The sequence below is a fragment of the Phyllostomus hastatus genome, unplaced genomic scaffold, assembly GCF_019186645.2.
Source record: "Phyllostomus hastatus isolate PE091 unplaced genomic scaffold, TTU_PhHast_1.1 phas_scaffold_501, whole genome shotgun sequence".
Lineage (NCBI taxonomy): Eukaryota > Metazoa > Chordata > Mammalia > Chiroptera > Phyllostomidae > Phyllostomus > Phyllostomus hastatus.
This window is the reverse complement of record NW_025334033.1, coordinates 23839794-23855202: the sequence shown is the minus strand read 5'-3', so window position 1 is coordinate 23855202 and position 15409 is coordinate 23839794. Positions and strand designations below refer to the sequence as shown.

General features: G+C 40.4%; 1 protein-coding gene across 1 annotated transcript in view; it reads left to right on the top strand.

The window, feature by feature from the left end:
- Window positions 1-15409, top strand: part of MYO1E (myosin IE) — a 199686-nt gene that overhangs the window by 96510 nt on the left and 87767 nt on the right. Inside the window, exon 5 of the mRNA XM_045823123.1 lies at window positions 12433-12520. Within this exon, the coding sequence (XP_045679079.1) occupies window positions 12433-12520 (88 nt within the window). The remainder of the gene's footprint in view (window positions 1-12432; window positions 12521-15409) is intronic.

The following is a 15409-nucleotide window of genomic DNA, read 5'->3' as shown; positions in this document are numbered from 1 at the left end:
GGCCCAAGTTTGCAGCCAGTGACACTGGGAGCCAGGTGCTTGTTTACTAGGGGCTGAGTCCAGTGCGGACGGCCTGCATGCATTTGTGAACAGCAACACAGCCCGCTCTCCTGGGGCTGGAGGAGAGATGTGCTCCTTTGCCACAGGCTTTTGCCATAGCTGGAAAGATGAAGAATTTTTTCTATTGTTTAATTAGAAAATGAAAAACAAATGACCTAATCTCTCGAATGTTCTTTTTAGACCTTCACTTCCCAATTTCCCTCATGCGACCTTGTGTGCAGGATGAAACACACACTCTAAATGGGCAAAGAGAGGCAGGATTTTCAGTTTCCTCCCAATCTTACTCATGATTTCTAAAGAGGTGGATATGCTCACAGGAGGGACTGGCAGCTGGCTACTTCTGGAGTGGAAATCAGTGTAACAAACTGAATTCAGAGAGAAAGAAATCAAGGAAGGAGACGGGCTGTGTTCTCAAGTGCAGGTCTCCACCAAAGGCTTGGACTTGAATTTCATGCGTCTACAGACTTGTTCTGTCAAAATAGCTGGAATTGAGCAGCTTCAAGTAGACTGACTCTGGCCTACAACTCACAAATGAGCGTGAATTAGATCCCAGCTCATGAGTTTATAAGGAGAATTCTGCCCATGGATGGCTCAGCTGATTGTTTTCTGGAACACAGCCCAGGGAAGCCAGATTACCATTAGAGGGTTGAATTCAGGACAGAGGGATGACCATACTGGATATTGTCAACAGGTCATGGCCCCCACCCCTATTGGGGTGTTGCTCTGTTCCTCCATGTAGTCTGTTCACCTAGGGAAAATTCATCATTTCTGGTGTTTATTTTCCTGTTCCTGAAACCAGAAAAGACCAGCGTTCATGCTGCCTGTCACATACTGAACCCAATAAGTAGAGACAGGGATTAAATCTTTATGGGCGTTTTATTCAGATGGCTGGCGATCTGAGACAACTGGTTGGTTCATATGCTAACAGACCATCTTAAATTCCTTTCCAAAATGGCCCCTTCTATAAGATGAACAAAGTATAGGCAAGAGGTTTGGAATTCAGGGAAAAGTTAATTGGATTAAAAAAACTGCAGCATTCTCGCCCTGGGCGGTGGTCTTTATAGCTCTGCCCCAGGCAGTGGTCTTTAGCTGTGTTCTGGGTGGTAGTCGTCTCACCCTGGAGGACAATGGCTCACATACCATCTTGAGTTGCTTGCAGTCCTCCTGTGGCACAAAGGTGGAGCTGCTTATGGTCTCCTGGAGTCAGGGTGGGTCATACCTTCAGTACCTGGAACAAAAGCTGTTACATGCATTGATTACTAAGCTTATTAGCTATTACTTAAACTAAAATTTTCTAACTCTTGAGTATCCTATCAGTCTGACTCCATGCAGGTCAGCCCCTTTTATTAACCTACACTTTGTACTGCCCACCCCAGCTATCTTTTAGGTTAGAGTCTAGTCAGGAATAAACACCCAGGGTTTGCCTTAGACGTTTCCCAAGCTTATCCTGACAGTCCACTGGCAGGCAGGTCAGGGGAGTGGCTGCAATAGATGCTAATTTTATCCACCATGCCTTGTGTTCACTAATCAACTTGCCAGTGATATATGTGTCCAATTCCTATATTGCCTCATTAGCTCAGTGGCTCTACAGGTATCTGGGCTCCACATCCAGAAATTCTGTTTCGGATGATTTATGGTGGGCCCAGAGCATTGATATCCTTTTTCAATCTCCCTAATTTTTGCTAGTCGAGAATGAAGAATGAGGCTCCTGAAATCCTAATATCCCAGTCACCTCTCGTCTTTAGTACCATTAGCTAGCCCAGGGAAGTCACGCTTCCTGAGGGCCTTCCCTCTGCTGGGTGCTTCCCACTTAGGTCGGCTCCTTCCATCGCAGTGTGGGTACCAGCTCTGTGGAGCCCTTATGAACTGAGAAAGCCCGTTGGTTTACAGACATGCCTGCTTCTTGTCCCATGGTTTGTTCCTTACTCCATGCAGGTATAAATGTGTGCACTTATCAAGGAGAGTGCAGTGTGGATATGAAATAATACAAATCGAATAAACATTAAGTAAGTTTTCAGTAAATGTGACTTTTGTTTATCTTTTCAGAATTTAGAAAATCTCTTGATGGTGTAAATGGTTAATATTTGCTTAAGAAGCTAAGAGTTTAAATAGATATATTCTCTTGATCAATTTAAAGGAAACATATTTAAATGATTTGAGTTCTTCTCAAACTAAAACTTGAAATCATTATTTATAAATAATATAATAGGCATTACACTGTCTTATAATATGAACATCAGGAAACTCCAATTGTGAGAATCTAAAGAGCCTATATCTCCGGCATAGCCTTTCCCCTAACCTGAGGGTTCCCAAACTATGGCCCAGTGCCCATTTTTCTCAATAAAGTTTTATTGGAGCAAAGCTACAGCCATCTGTTTCCATGTTATCCTCAGCTGTGCGACAACTGCCCAACTGAGTTGTAAGGACAGACCACGCTTAGTCGCTTTTACAGGAAGTCTGCCAGCTCCTGCCTTGAGCACCAGCTACTCCTGTGACAACTGCATTTATGTGACAAGCCAACACCTCAGATTTAACGAGTTCATAATGGTTCTTTCTATGTTACCCCAAAATTTATTCTTCTACCAACTCTCTCTTCCCAACTCAGTTGCCAGATGAATGTTCCTTAACTATTGTATCAATTGTATTGAATGTTCCTTAAATATTGTATCATTCACCAGCATTCTGCTGGAATGCCTCAGTGTCTCTCCAGTGCTCAGTAGAGTCCAAAGTCCCTAGCTTGGGACACACCCAACTTTATGTTTTTCTACTCTGACCAAATTGCTCTACTCTTTTCCCTCAGATGAGTCATGTTCTTGCCCAGGTAGGTCTCCCTGTCTGGAGTTATCTCCCCCACCTAAGCCTTTCTTACCTACCCCAACCCAGTGACTTCCAGCCTCTGAATTTCAGTAGCATCTCATATGCTCCTCATCGTCGGCACCTTTTTAATATGATTATTTTTTAAATTTGCATGTGAGCATTTTTAAGTAGTTTTTCAATCTTTGATGATGGGAAACTGGTGTGTGCTTTTTGGTTTCTCGGGAACACACAACAAAGGTTTGATGATAATTCTGAAGCTGCAATGCTTGAAGTACCCTATTATAAGTGCTACTGCATTTACGTAAATGTAGTTTAGAGTGAAATAGCCAGCAAAGGCATCACGGAGGAATTTGGACTTGATTTGGGTCTTCCCTTTAAAATGTGTGGGAAGGAGAATGCATGAATGATGTGCTAGCCTTTGGAACCCACACTGTGTGATGGGGCGGGAAGAGGAGGATGTCAGTGTAGCTGTCGAAAAAGACTTCCACTGACAAATGGTCCTTGTCAGTTACTCCCAGGTCCACACTGGGTTTCCACCTCTGTTTCTAAATAATAGCCATATAGGCTTTGTGCAGTAGTTCAGCATAGGTTGATTTGGGGAGATACAATTGTTTGGGTGATAGGTACCTCCTGGAATGATAGGCCAAGTGATCTGCAGATAAATCTGCAGGCCTTGCAGATCTCTGAGCAGGGACATGACACCACCAAAAAGTTCGTTCACAAAGATAACATTATTGGGAGAAAACAGATGGGATCTTGAGAGAATACAGACGTCCAGTGAGGTTATGGAGGGCATGGCCTGATCTGGAAAGGCAAACAGGAAACTGATGTCTGACACGCAATAAGCTTATGAAGGAATAAACGAACAGAGGTGAATGTGGACTCTGGGCAGTGGCAATAGAAAAATGCCACAGCTGTAGCTGCATTAGTGTCACTGACAATGATGAACACCTGAAGATATAGGTGGACACACGTGTGAGCTCAGTAAATGAGCAACCAATATCTGCTTGGCTCATCACCTTTTTTTTTTCCCCCAAATCCAGAATTTGGATTTGTGTTTTAGAATTACATATTTTATATTGCTGGATCTATTGGAGACATCTACACAAATTTATTCTATAAAATCATCTTGTGTGTTAAAGGGGAAGGAGGCACAGCAAGTTTCCCTCTATTTTCTACCATCTCTTATCACCAAACAAGATCTTAACATTGGGGCCAGAGGCATTTCTGAATCCTTTGTCAACCGACCTCCCTCGATGGAGAGTGACGGGGCCTTGGAGAAAATTTTTGTGGTAGTTTTACTGCTCCACCAAAAATGAATTTCTGTCACTTTTTGCCTGCATCAGCTCCTGCTGTCCTACCCTGTTTCAAAACATGTAATGTCAATATGAAAGCATTGCATTTAGTGCAGTTTCTAATTTTTTTTGCTTGAAATATTCTTCAGCAGGTTTTTCTGCAGAGTAGGGCATTCTGTCTTTAATGTGTCTGACACCAGTTTGCAAAGTCTTGTAGATTGTATCCTGAATACTTGCTGAATAAATAAAGACATGAAAGATATTTTGAACGTACATCAAAAGGATTTGGTGACTCATAGAATATGAGAATTTTGGTAGCAGAAAAGGAGATCATTGTCACTGTTGAATCTAAGATTTCTGACCTGTCTGCTTCAAAAGATACTTCTGATTTGAAATCCTTAATATTGATGACTGTAAAGATTAAAAACTAGAAGGTTTTAAGAATCAGAGCAACTCTAATATTTGGCTTGTGTCTTGTCTCTACCTAGGCACCAACAAGTGCCTCACAGATTCTCAAGTTGTCTTCCTGTCTTTGTGGTATTTCAGGAACCTTTTATTATTAGTATTGGAACTCTTTTCTGTTTCTGTTGATCCACCCAATTTCTTATTATCACAGGAGCATGGATTGGCCTTGGAGTCTCCCTGTCCATCTGGCTTGGCTTTGGGAGGGCCTGTTCGCTCATACCCCTCACTGTGGTGTCTGCATGAGGACTGCCCTCAGGCTGGGGGTTTGAGAGCAGGGCCTCAGTCTACCTTTCTTCCCAAGCTCACTGCAGATATTACCTTATAATCTGTGTGGGGGCTGCAATTCCTTCATCATCAGTCAGAGTGTTACTCAAGAGGGCTGACTCATTTGCTAATTAATATGTTATCCCTAATCTTAATAATTCGCCTTTTTTGGGTGGTTGCTTTCTGTCTTGGCATCTTTTATGGACTGGTATATCATTTACAACCTGACAAACTAGGTATTGCTACCCTCCTTTTTGCAGACCAAGGAACTGAATTTCAGAGAGATATGAAACGTGTTAAACATCTTGCATTTGCAATGCAGCAGAGCCGTGCTCCGAGCTAGGGCTGCCTGGTCCACTATTACACTCTTTCCACTTCTCTGCTGCTTTGAGTCAGCGGGTGTCAGGTTATCTGGTTGTTAATCTGTTACCACCCACAGTCACGTTGTGTAGTGGAAAGATCTCTGGGGCTGAGTCACAGGGTGGATTCTTTATTCTCTTCTGTCTAATGTGTGTGACCTCTATAAGCCTCGGCCACTTCATCTGCAAAATGGTGATTAATACCTTAGAGGAATGTAAGGAAAGCTCAGTAAGGAAATAGACATAGTAAATATTTCTTAAAAACTGTTCAGGAGTGATGTAAAAATACCTGCTGGAAAGAGCTACTGAGTAGCTGAGCTGGGGCTCAAACTTGGTCTCCATACCCCATAGCGAGTTCCTCTGATTGTTCTGGGCTGGGCCCGGGTGAGCAATGCCACACAGCCATTGTCTATAGATAACATTTTGTCTGCTTGACAATACTCATTGACTGGGAAGCAATGACAGGTCTTGGTCTTGTTCACACTTTCCTCATCATGTTCAAGACTGAATCTTTGCCATTTGCTCAGTCGCTGTGGCATGGCTCTTTCATTTTGCATTTTATACATTTAGCCACTGCATATTGTTGAGGATTTATTTTCCAGTGTTTTTGCAAGGTTTGGACAGATCACCCCTTTCTCTTCAGGCAACAGAGACACTTCACCTGAGTCTTCGTTCTTTCCCAGACCCAGGAGGGCTGTCAGGAAGGGAGTGTGGGAATTGAGTCTTTAGAGAAGCCTGTCCAGAACCTTCTTTGATGTGATGCTCACTCCCAATCACATCTTGTCTTGTGATCACACAAGACAAGCAGGCAGGCTATTATTTGTTAGTTTTAGCTGTGTGTGAGATAATAACTGTTTTTGGTAGAAGCCTTACTTAAAAGGAGGTGTATCAGTCAAGATTCAGGAGCGGTTGTAAGTTTGATTATACTACCGACTGTGCTATTCATGGAGTTACTTTGGGAAATATTGCAGATTTTAATCACCTATCTAACTCACATGAGACTTTTAAATACATACCCTCGACTGAAGCAGTGTATGTCCTGAGTCAGACTGTCTAAGTCTTTTCCTAGCAATGCCCCTCACTAGCTTTGTGTCCCTGGGCATGTTGATTAGCATTTGCCCCCAAGGAATGGGATAAGAATAGCACCACCCTCCCACGGCTATTATCCACGTTAAATGAGTGGTATATGTACAGCCCCTGCTTCGGACCCTGGTGTGCAGCAAACACTCGATGGACACATGCTACAGTTATCACATGCAGAACATTTTAGTTTGCTCTTTTTATTGAGGCATAATTGGCATATTACATAAGTTTTGGGTGTACAAGATGATTTGATAAATGTACGTATTGTGAAATGATCACCACAATCAGTCTAGTTAATATCCATCACTATACCTGTTATAAAATTTGTTTCTTGTGATGAGAAAGAACTTTTAAGATCTATTCTCTTAGCAGCTTCCTAATATGCAATACAGTATTATTAACTGTAGTCACATTGCCATATATTACATCTCTGTGACTTTTTTATTTTATAACTGGAAATTTATACTTTTTGACCTCCTTTGCCCATTTCACCCACTCCCAGGCCCTTGCCGTGACAACCACCAATTTGTGATGGTTAACCACCAACCTCCTTTGGAATTGACATTGTTTCTCAATTTTCTGGACTACTTTTCAGTCACTAATATGGTCACCTTTTATAAGTCTAGCATTAGAAAAGGTCATTTTATCAAAACTATTCTTGTATATTTTTTATCCTTGGGTTAAACCTTTTGAAATAAGAGTCAAGTTCAATCCTAGAGTGTCCCTACATCCAAACCATAAGGTCGAAGAGAGTAAGTCCCAGTGGGACTTTTCAGAACTTCATTGTCTCCTGGATCTCCCGCCGCCACACTGACAAGGTTGACCCCCAAGTCCCTGAGCGTCATGATACCACCACCCCCATCCTCCTGTGCCTCTGTCACCTTTCCACGACATTCTCCTCGAGGAGCTGCTTCTTCAGCATGCTCCTGAAATGTCAGTGGCCCCCATTTCATTAAACTTGCTTTGATCTGGCTTAGACATTAAGGAAACATATCCTACATAAGAAAACCTACAGAGATTGTGCAGACCCCACGGCTGGTTGACTCAGTGGTCCACCGATGCCATCAAAGACCTAGGTTCTTTTTCACTTCCCTGCATCACAGTCCACACAGCATAAGACTGGTTCCAGGTGGCTGCCAGTGGCAATCAGAAAGGAATGTTCTTCCTTACTTCCCAGAGGAGAGAGACACCTCTCCCATTAGTCCTTCCCTTCAGTCTGATTGGGTGACTCTGTTAATAAGGACTCCAGACAATTGCTGGGGGGATCAGATGCAGACAGTCTTCGCTGAGAATGGGACCAGTTTCCCTATGCCTCGTGTGCGAGGACAGACACCAGAAGCAAATCAAAATATTGTGAGGAAAGAGGAAGTGGGGAATATGCGTGAGTGGGAACAAACACTGGCCGCTATAGTCCCCGAGGTCCTAGGTCACCCTGTTCTTAGTCATACTTTTCCTTGGTAATCTCACCCACTGTCACCATTTCAACTCTATTTTAAAAGCTGATCACTGACATCACTCTGTCTTTATCCTGAACCTTCCCCTGTGCTTCAGGCTCACATTTTCAGCTGTCTGCTGACCATCTCCATCAGCCATTGAGCAAGACAACTTAAAAGAAATTTTACATAGACATATACATGTATATAAATACATATATTTATTTCACAAGTGCACAATTAAACAAAGATTTGGATGTGCTATAGAATTAGTCTGATACCTTCGTATTCTTTTAACTTGGGTTTTAGTCCAGGGACAGAAACAATAGTTTCCCGTACTGAAAGGCCAGTATAATCATGTTTGCATATACTGTAAGCTTCAAGTAATTATCCAAGTTTCCATTATTGTACCATATTCTGAGCAAATTACCGGCTTCTGATCAATAAAACTTCTTTTTAAGTGTCTGTAAATTGAAACCAAGAAATGAAAATTCTGATCAATGTTCATCCAGAACTAATTATTTTAAATCTCCTGGAAAATATCACAATTTCTGAGAACATAGATGTCCTATTAATTGGCTCTGGCATACTTATTTTAATATATGAAATGAGTTACTTTCCATTATTATTCTTTTCTTTTGCTTCCAACAAAAGAGACAAGATGTTTTATGTCTGATCACACCATTTGCCAAAGACACAGTGGGAGACTCACTATAGTTTTATTTCATATTTCTATATTGAATTTGTTATTTTCCCCTCTCTCTTTCACTTGCCATGTGCGCGCGCACGCACACACACACACACACACACACACAGTTTGCTGTAAGGATTTCTAAAATGAAAATATGTTTACTCATCATGGGATAGGAAGTTGAGTAACTAAAGAAATTGACCCTTGTTGATTATCATTGTGATATGTGATCCCACTCTTTCTGAAAATGGGTAATTGCCTCAAAAATGTAAGCATTAAGAAAAATCATACCAAAAGAAACAAAGAGTCATCCAAGTATCAACCCACCAACAAGTCAAATATTTTTTCTTTGTTCCATTTCCATTCTTGTGCACACATTATTTTATTACACTGCGGATATAATTTTTCTGTTTATGTTGCCACTGTAGTTGCATTGTCTTTATTTTGTCATGTCATTTTCTAATTGTTTAATTGTCTTTGTAATATTATATTGGGTGGTTGTACCATTGTACTCTGGGACTTTGCAGCATTCTTGAATGTTCACATTATTTATAAAATTAAAAACTGAAGTTTCATTGTTGATAAAACCAGTGCTAAAAATGAGCAAAAGTGTATGTTTTGACCCTGGGTCTAGTATATAAATCATTTGATTATTTGGACCATTTAAGCATACTTCCCTGGAGTTCTGGCCAAGATGGAGATGTAGGTAGAAACCCTTCACTTCCTCGCACAACCAAAAGGAGGATAACGACCCATCTAAAATCATTAAACAACCAAAAATGCCAGAAAATCAAACTGCATGGAGCTCCGACTACGAAGGAATTAAAGAAAAAATCAACCAAAGCAACCAGACTGGTAAGGCAGACCGAGCAGGCCAACTCGGAAAAACCGGGGCGGCTGAGGGGTGGGGCTGACTGCTGAGCTCATTGGAGCTGCTCTGGAGGGACTGAGTTAAGGGGGAAACTGAGACTCAGAGCTGACTGTGGGCTAAGGCTGGGGTTGCCGCAGTGGGAGATACTTCCAGTCTGACTTGAGAGTCTGTTGGAATGCACGCTAAAGATGATCAGGCGAGCTGCATTGCTCCCTCTCTGGCCCCTCCCCAACAGGCAATGCAACAAAGAGGGTCACCTTGCCTGGGTTATACCTGGGTGAATACCTAAGGCTCTGCCCCCTTACAACCTATCAGCTGCACCAAGACAAAGAAATATGGCCCAAATGAAAGAGCAGAGCAAAACCTCAGAACTAAGCAATGAGGAAATTGCCAACCTATCTGATGGAGAATTTAAAGCCCTGGTAATCAAAATGCTCACAGAGCTGATTGAGCTTGGTCGAAAAATGAAAGAACAAATGAAAGTTACCCAAAATGAAATAAAGCAAAATATTCAGGGAACCAACAGTGACAAGAAGGAAACCATAATTCACAGCAATGATTTGGAACAAAAGGAAGAAATAAATATCCAACTGGACCAAAACTAAGAAACAAGAATCCAAAAAAATGAAGAAATGCTGAGGACTTTCTGGGACAACCTGAAATGTTCCAATATCTGAATTATAGGGGTGCCAGAAGGAGAAGAACAACAGCAAGAAATTCAAAAGTTATCTGAACAAATAATGAAGGAAAACTTCCCTAATCTGGTGAAAGAAATAGACTTCCTGGAATTCTAGGAAGCCTGGAGAATCCCAAAGAAATTGGACCCAAAAGGAACACACCAAGGTACATCATCATTAAGTTACCCAAGATTAAAGACAAAGAGAAAATCCTAAAAGCAACAAGAGAAAAGGGGATAGTTACCTACAAAGGAGTTCCCATAGGCTATCAGCTGATTTCTCAAAAGAATCCTTACAGACAAGAAGGGGCTGGAAAGAAGCATTTAAAGTCATGAAAGGCAAGTACCTACATCCAAGATTACTCTATCCAGCAAAGCTTTCATTTAGAGTGGAAGGGCAGATAAAGTGCTTCCCAGATAAGGTCAAGTTAAAGGAGTTCATCATCACCAAGCCCTTATTATATGAAACCTTAAAGGGACTTATTCTAACAAAAAGAAGATAAAAAATATGAGCAGTAAAATGACAGCAAACTCACAAGTATTAACAAATGAACCTAAAAGAAAAAAAAAACAACGAAAACAAAAACTAAGCAAACAACTAGAACAGGAACAGAATCAGAGAAATGGACATCACACAGAGGGAGTTGAGTGGGGAGGGGGAAGGGAGGAATAGGAAAGGTACAAGGAAGAAGAAGCATAATTAGTAGGCATAAAATAGATGGGGAAAGATAAAAAATGGTATAGGAAACAGAGGACTCAAAGAACTTGTATGTACAACCCATGGACTTGAACTAAGTGGGGAATGCTGGAGGGTTGGGGGGCAGGGCGGAGGAGGGATAAAGGGGGGAATTGGGAAAACTGTAATAGCATAATCAATAAAAATACTTAAAAAATAAACAATTTTCTCATGGAGCTGAAATATTTACATACTATATGTGTGCCTATGAGTAAGTATGTTCTTTGTATTGTATGATACATCATCCCAAACTCACTGGTTTTCTACTGCCCCACATCCACCTTCTGAAATTTCAGTTTGGTTTTCTACTTGCCACCATATCTTCCTTATGAAACTTCACGTGACTCAGACAGAAGCCAGGCGCTGAGTACTAGGATGATAAATGAGCTGCTTAAATGGATTCAGACCTCTGAGGTTCTCAGAGAGTATGGTTTCCCCATTCTTCCCTATAATCTTTCTCATTAGTTCAATAAAGTTGAACAGAGTTCTGAGTTTTGCTATTATGGCTACTTTAATTACTTGTTTTGTTTTGAAACATTAAATTTTTCCAAAATATAGTTCAGTGTTCTTTTGAGGGTAAGGGTCACCTGGTTGGTTTGTACTCTAAGCAAGTGTTTTCTCTTCAGTAACTGAGTAATCGATAATAATTCATTAGGTTTGGTGTTCATTAAAAAAATAAATTGCTTTACACCTTAAAATTCTTGATTACCAATTACAAACAAAAATATTGTCTGAATTTTTCATTCTAAATTTTACCACTTTACATGCTATGGATTCCTTTGATTCTATCATGGTAACACAAAGGGTACCAATAGAGAAATGAGATACCTGACTGACTTACACATGTTTTGCACTGAGTATTTTGAATTGAGGTTATTGTTAATTCAAGGGAATTTTGAAGGAAGAACAGGTCTGTTGATGAGCAGACTGTACTAACAAAGGGGCTTCCCCATGCAGTAAGGCCACAGAACGGAAGGTAGTCTTTGTTACTCAGGATGTGATTAATATTGCCTCATCATTTAATTTTAGAACTTCAGTTTTAAAGTTGCTTGCATCACTTCAAGGCACAGGGGCTGAAACCCAAGAAAGCTTCTTTTTCTTTTCTTTGTTTTTAATTATAGAAGTAATTTATGCATCACTACATATTTGATAAGCAATGAACCGAGAGAAGTCTCCCATGATATCTTTTCATTTTCCAAACCTCTGCTAATATTTTGTGTTAGATTTTGTCTTTTTTTTTTCATATGCACTTTTTTCTTTACATTTTTGTAACCTGCTTTATATATAATTTGAATCAGGTTTATTTCACTTAGCATTACTTCATATGCTTTCTATGTTTGTACTGTTCATGCCAGTTGTAATTTTTGTACAACATTCCATCCTTCTGATATTTCATAAAGTTCCCGAGTTTGTCATCTATTATGGGGCATTTAGAATACTTAATTGCCTATTGTGTACAAGACAATGATTACCAAGATCCTGGTCCACACGCCATGTTGATAGTACTCATACAAGTCATGGGTGTGACCTGATCCTGCCCTGATTTGTCTTTCTCAATCAGTGTTGTGTATTTTTTATTGAATTTCTTTCTGCCTCTTTTTTCTCTGGGTGCAGGAGATCCAAGGGAAGGGAGCTGGTTGTAATCCACTTCATGGCTAAGTATTTTGTCTTTCTTTCCTCAGTGGTGAAAGTGGTGCTGGAAAGACAGTGGCGGCCAAGTACATCATGGGTTACATCTCCAGGGTGTCTGGCGGGGGCCCCAAAGTCCAGGTGAGTTTGTGATAAGGGCCCATTTGGGACCCTGTCCTATGTGAAATGTAAGAGGCTGCACTTGCTGTTTGAAAAAGAATTTTTCTTCCACACAAGAGATACTGGTTCTGTAACCAAGAAACTTGAAATCTGCAAAGAAATAGCGTGTTTAAGAGATGGAGATGCCAATATAGAATGAACTCCTACAAATCAGTACAAAGATAAATAATCCAAAAGAAAACTAAACACAAAGAGCATGAAAGACAACTCAGAAAAGGACATATAAATGACTCATACAATGAAAATTTGCTCACCTCCATGATAATCAGAGAGTGCAAATTAAACCTGTACCAAAACACTCTTTCGTAAGTGTCACAATGGCAAAAATTTTGTAGTGTTTTAAAGATTCTGTGGGTAAAAAGAGAAACGTAGCCTGTCGCATACATTCCTGGTAAGAGCATGAACTAGTATATTTTGCTGAAGGGCCTTTCAGCAAACTGTCAAATCTACATACATGCACCTTTGACTTGTTAATTCTGCTTAAGAAAATGTACCTTTTCCAATTTTGATTTTTTAAAATATATTTTATTGATCATGGTATTACAGTTGTTCCAATTTTCCCCCTTTGTCCCCTTCCACCCGGTACCTTCCTTTCCCTCCAGCAGCACCCCTCCCCTTAGTTCACGTCCGTGGGTCATGCATGTAAGTGCTTTGGCTTCTCCATTTCCTATACTGTTCTTAACATCCTCCGTCTCTTCTGTACCTACCAGTTGGTGCTTTTTAATCACTGCTTCTTCTCCCCATTCTTCTTCCCACTCCCAGTTGATAACTCTCCAAATGATCTCCATTTCTGTGGTTCTGTTTCTGTTCTGCTTGTTTGCTCAGTTTGTATTTTAGATTCAATTGTTGATAGTTGTGAAGTTATTGCCATCTTAATGTTCATAGTTTTTATCTTTTTCTAAAATAAGTCCGTTTTAACATTTCATGTAATAATGGCTTGGTGATGATAAACTCCTTTAGCTTTACTTTGTCTGGGAAGCTCTTTATCTGCCCTTCGATTCTTAATGATAGTTTTGCTGGATAGAGCAATCCAGGTTATAGGTCCTTGCTTTTAATGTCCCTGTACAAAACAATATGAGATTAAATCAAGCACAGCAGAAAATGATGCAATCAAGAGATGTGATAAACATGAGAGGCATGAGGCTACTGCCAGTTAACACAGCATACTTTATAGCAGACTTTTTTTAAAAGGAGAAAGAGTACACTCTAACGTAACAGGAAGTATAGTATAGTAAATATATAAGCCGTCAACATAGCTGTTTATTATCAAATATTATGTACTGCACATAACTGTATGTGCTGAACAAAAGGAAGACCTAGAGCAGCACTATGTGGTGCATGTCATGTACAGAATTTAAAATTTTCAAGCCACATTAAAAAAAGAGTAAAACAGTCCTGGCTGGTGTGTCTCAGTGGATTGAGTGCTGGCCTGCGAACCTGAGTCACCCGTTCGATTCCCAGTCAGGGCACATGTGGGTTGCAGGCCATGTCCCCAGTAGGGTTCATGTGAGAGGCAACCACACAAGGACATTTCTCTCCCTCTCTTTCTCCCTCCCTTCCCCTCTGTCTAAAAATGAGTAAATAAAATCTTTAAAAAAAATAAAAACTGGCCTATGAAATTAATTTTAAAAATCCATTTTATTTAACTCAGCAAATCCAAAACATTATTATTTCAGCATACAATCAAAATTTAAAAATTGATGACATATTTTACATTCTTTTTGGTGCTAAATCTTTGAAATCCAGTGTGAATTCTACCCTTATGGCACATTGGCACATCTCAGTCAGGATAGCCATGTGCAGATCAAAGCCACATGTGGCTCCTGGCTTCCATACTGGGCCGGGAGTGCAGGTCAAGAACCTAGGTTGGTGTGGTATGGTCCACTTGCTTTTTTCCATTCACATAATCACGCCCTCTCCCTAGAAGACTGATATGGAGACAGGATCCAGGATGCTATTTTGTTGATGGGCTGTTTCTTTACTATGATTTGCTCTTTTTCTTTCCCCAGTACACTAAGCACAAAATTCTATTAGACATATTGATAGTGGATGGGTGGATGGTTAGATAGATGAATGGACAAATGGATGGAAATGTGCATAAAGATTCTCAACTAACAAGTCAGTAATTTAAAAAGGCAAGAGACAAGGAAAAGCCTTTCTTTTGTTCTATCCCTACCAGAAGCTAAGTGTTGATTAGTGGTATAGGTATGTCTGATCAGCAAAAGCAGATATTAAGGATTAGAGAAGATACATATATCAAAATTAATGTTTCAAAGAGAAGCAAAGTTTATACAAACCCATGACTTTTTAAAGGAGAATAGGTGGCTTGGAAGTAATGTTCTAATCTTTAAAACTAACCCCATGGAGGGACCACCCAGAATTTGCTTTTGGTGCCGTTGCTAATGACATGTCCCTGGTCCGTGGAATTCCAGGTCTTCCTCTTCTGACTGTTCAGGAGGGTGCCAAAGGGGACACTGTGGCTGTTACAGAGTCTATTAGTAATTAGTGCCTTAATCTAATCCTGTTTTCTCCAGACCATGACTTAGTGGCCAGACTGTAAACATTTAATGTTGACTTTTCTCTTCCTGTTTTCCTATGAGGACAATGATACAGAGCCCTTGTCTTGAAATTAGTCAGTAGCTACAGAGCACAAACCAAAGACTTGTTATTTCTGGAATGTGTTTAACCATAGCATGTGCATAATTGGAAGTACAGGAATGATTCACTTGTTGAAAGACCTCTCCAACATCAGCTCCTATCTGTTGGGCTGTCTTGCCCATGGGATGTTTTGCATACTTTTCACTCTGCCATAGAACTAAGGTATTTGAAACCCAAATTCGTTTCCTCCTG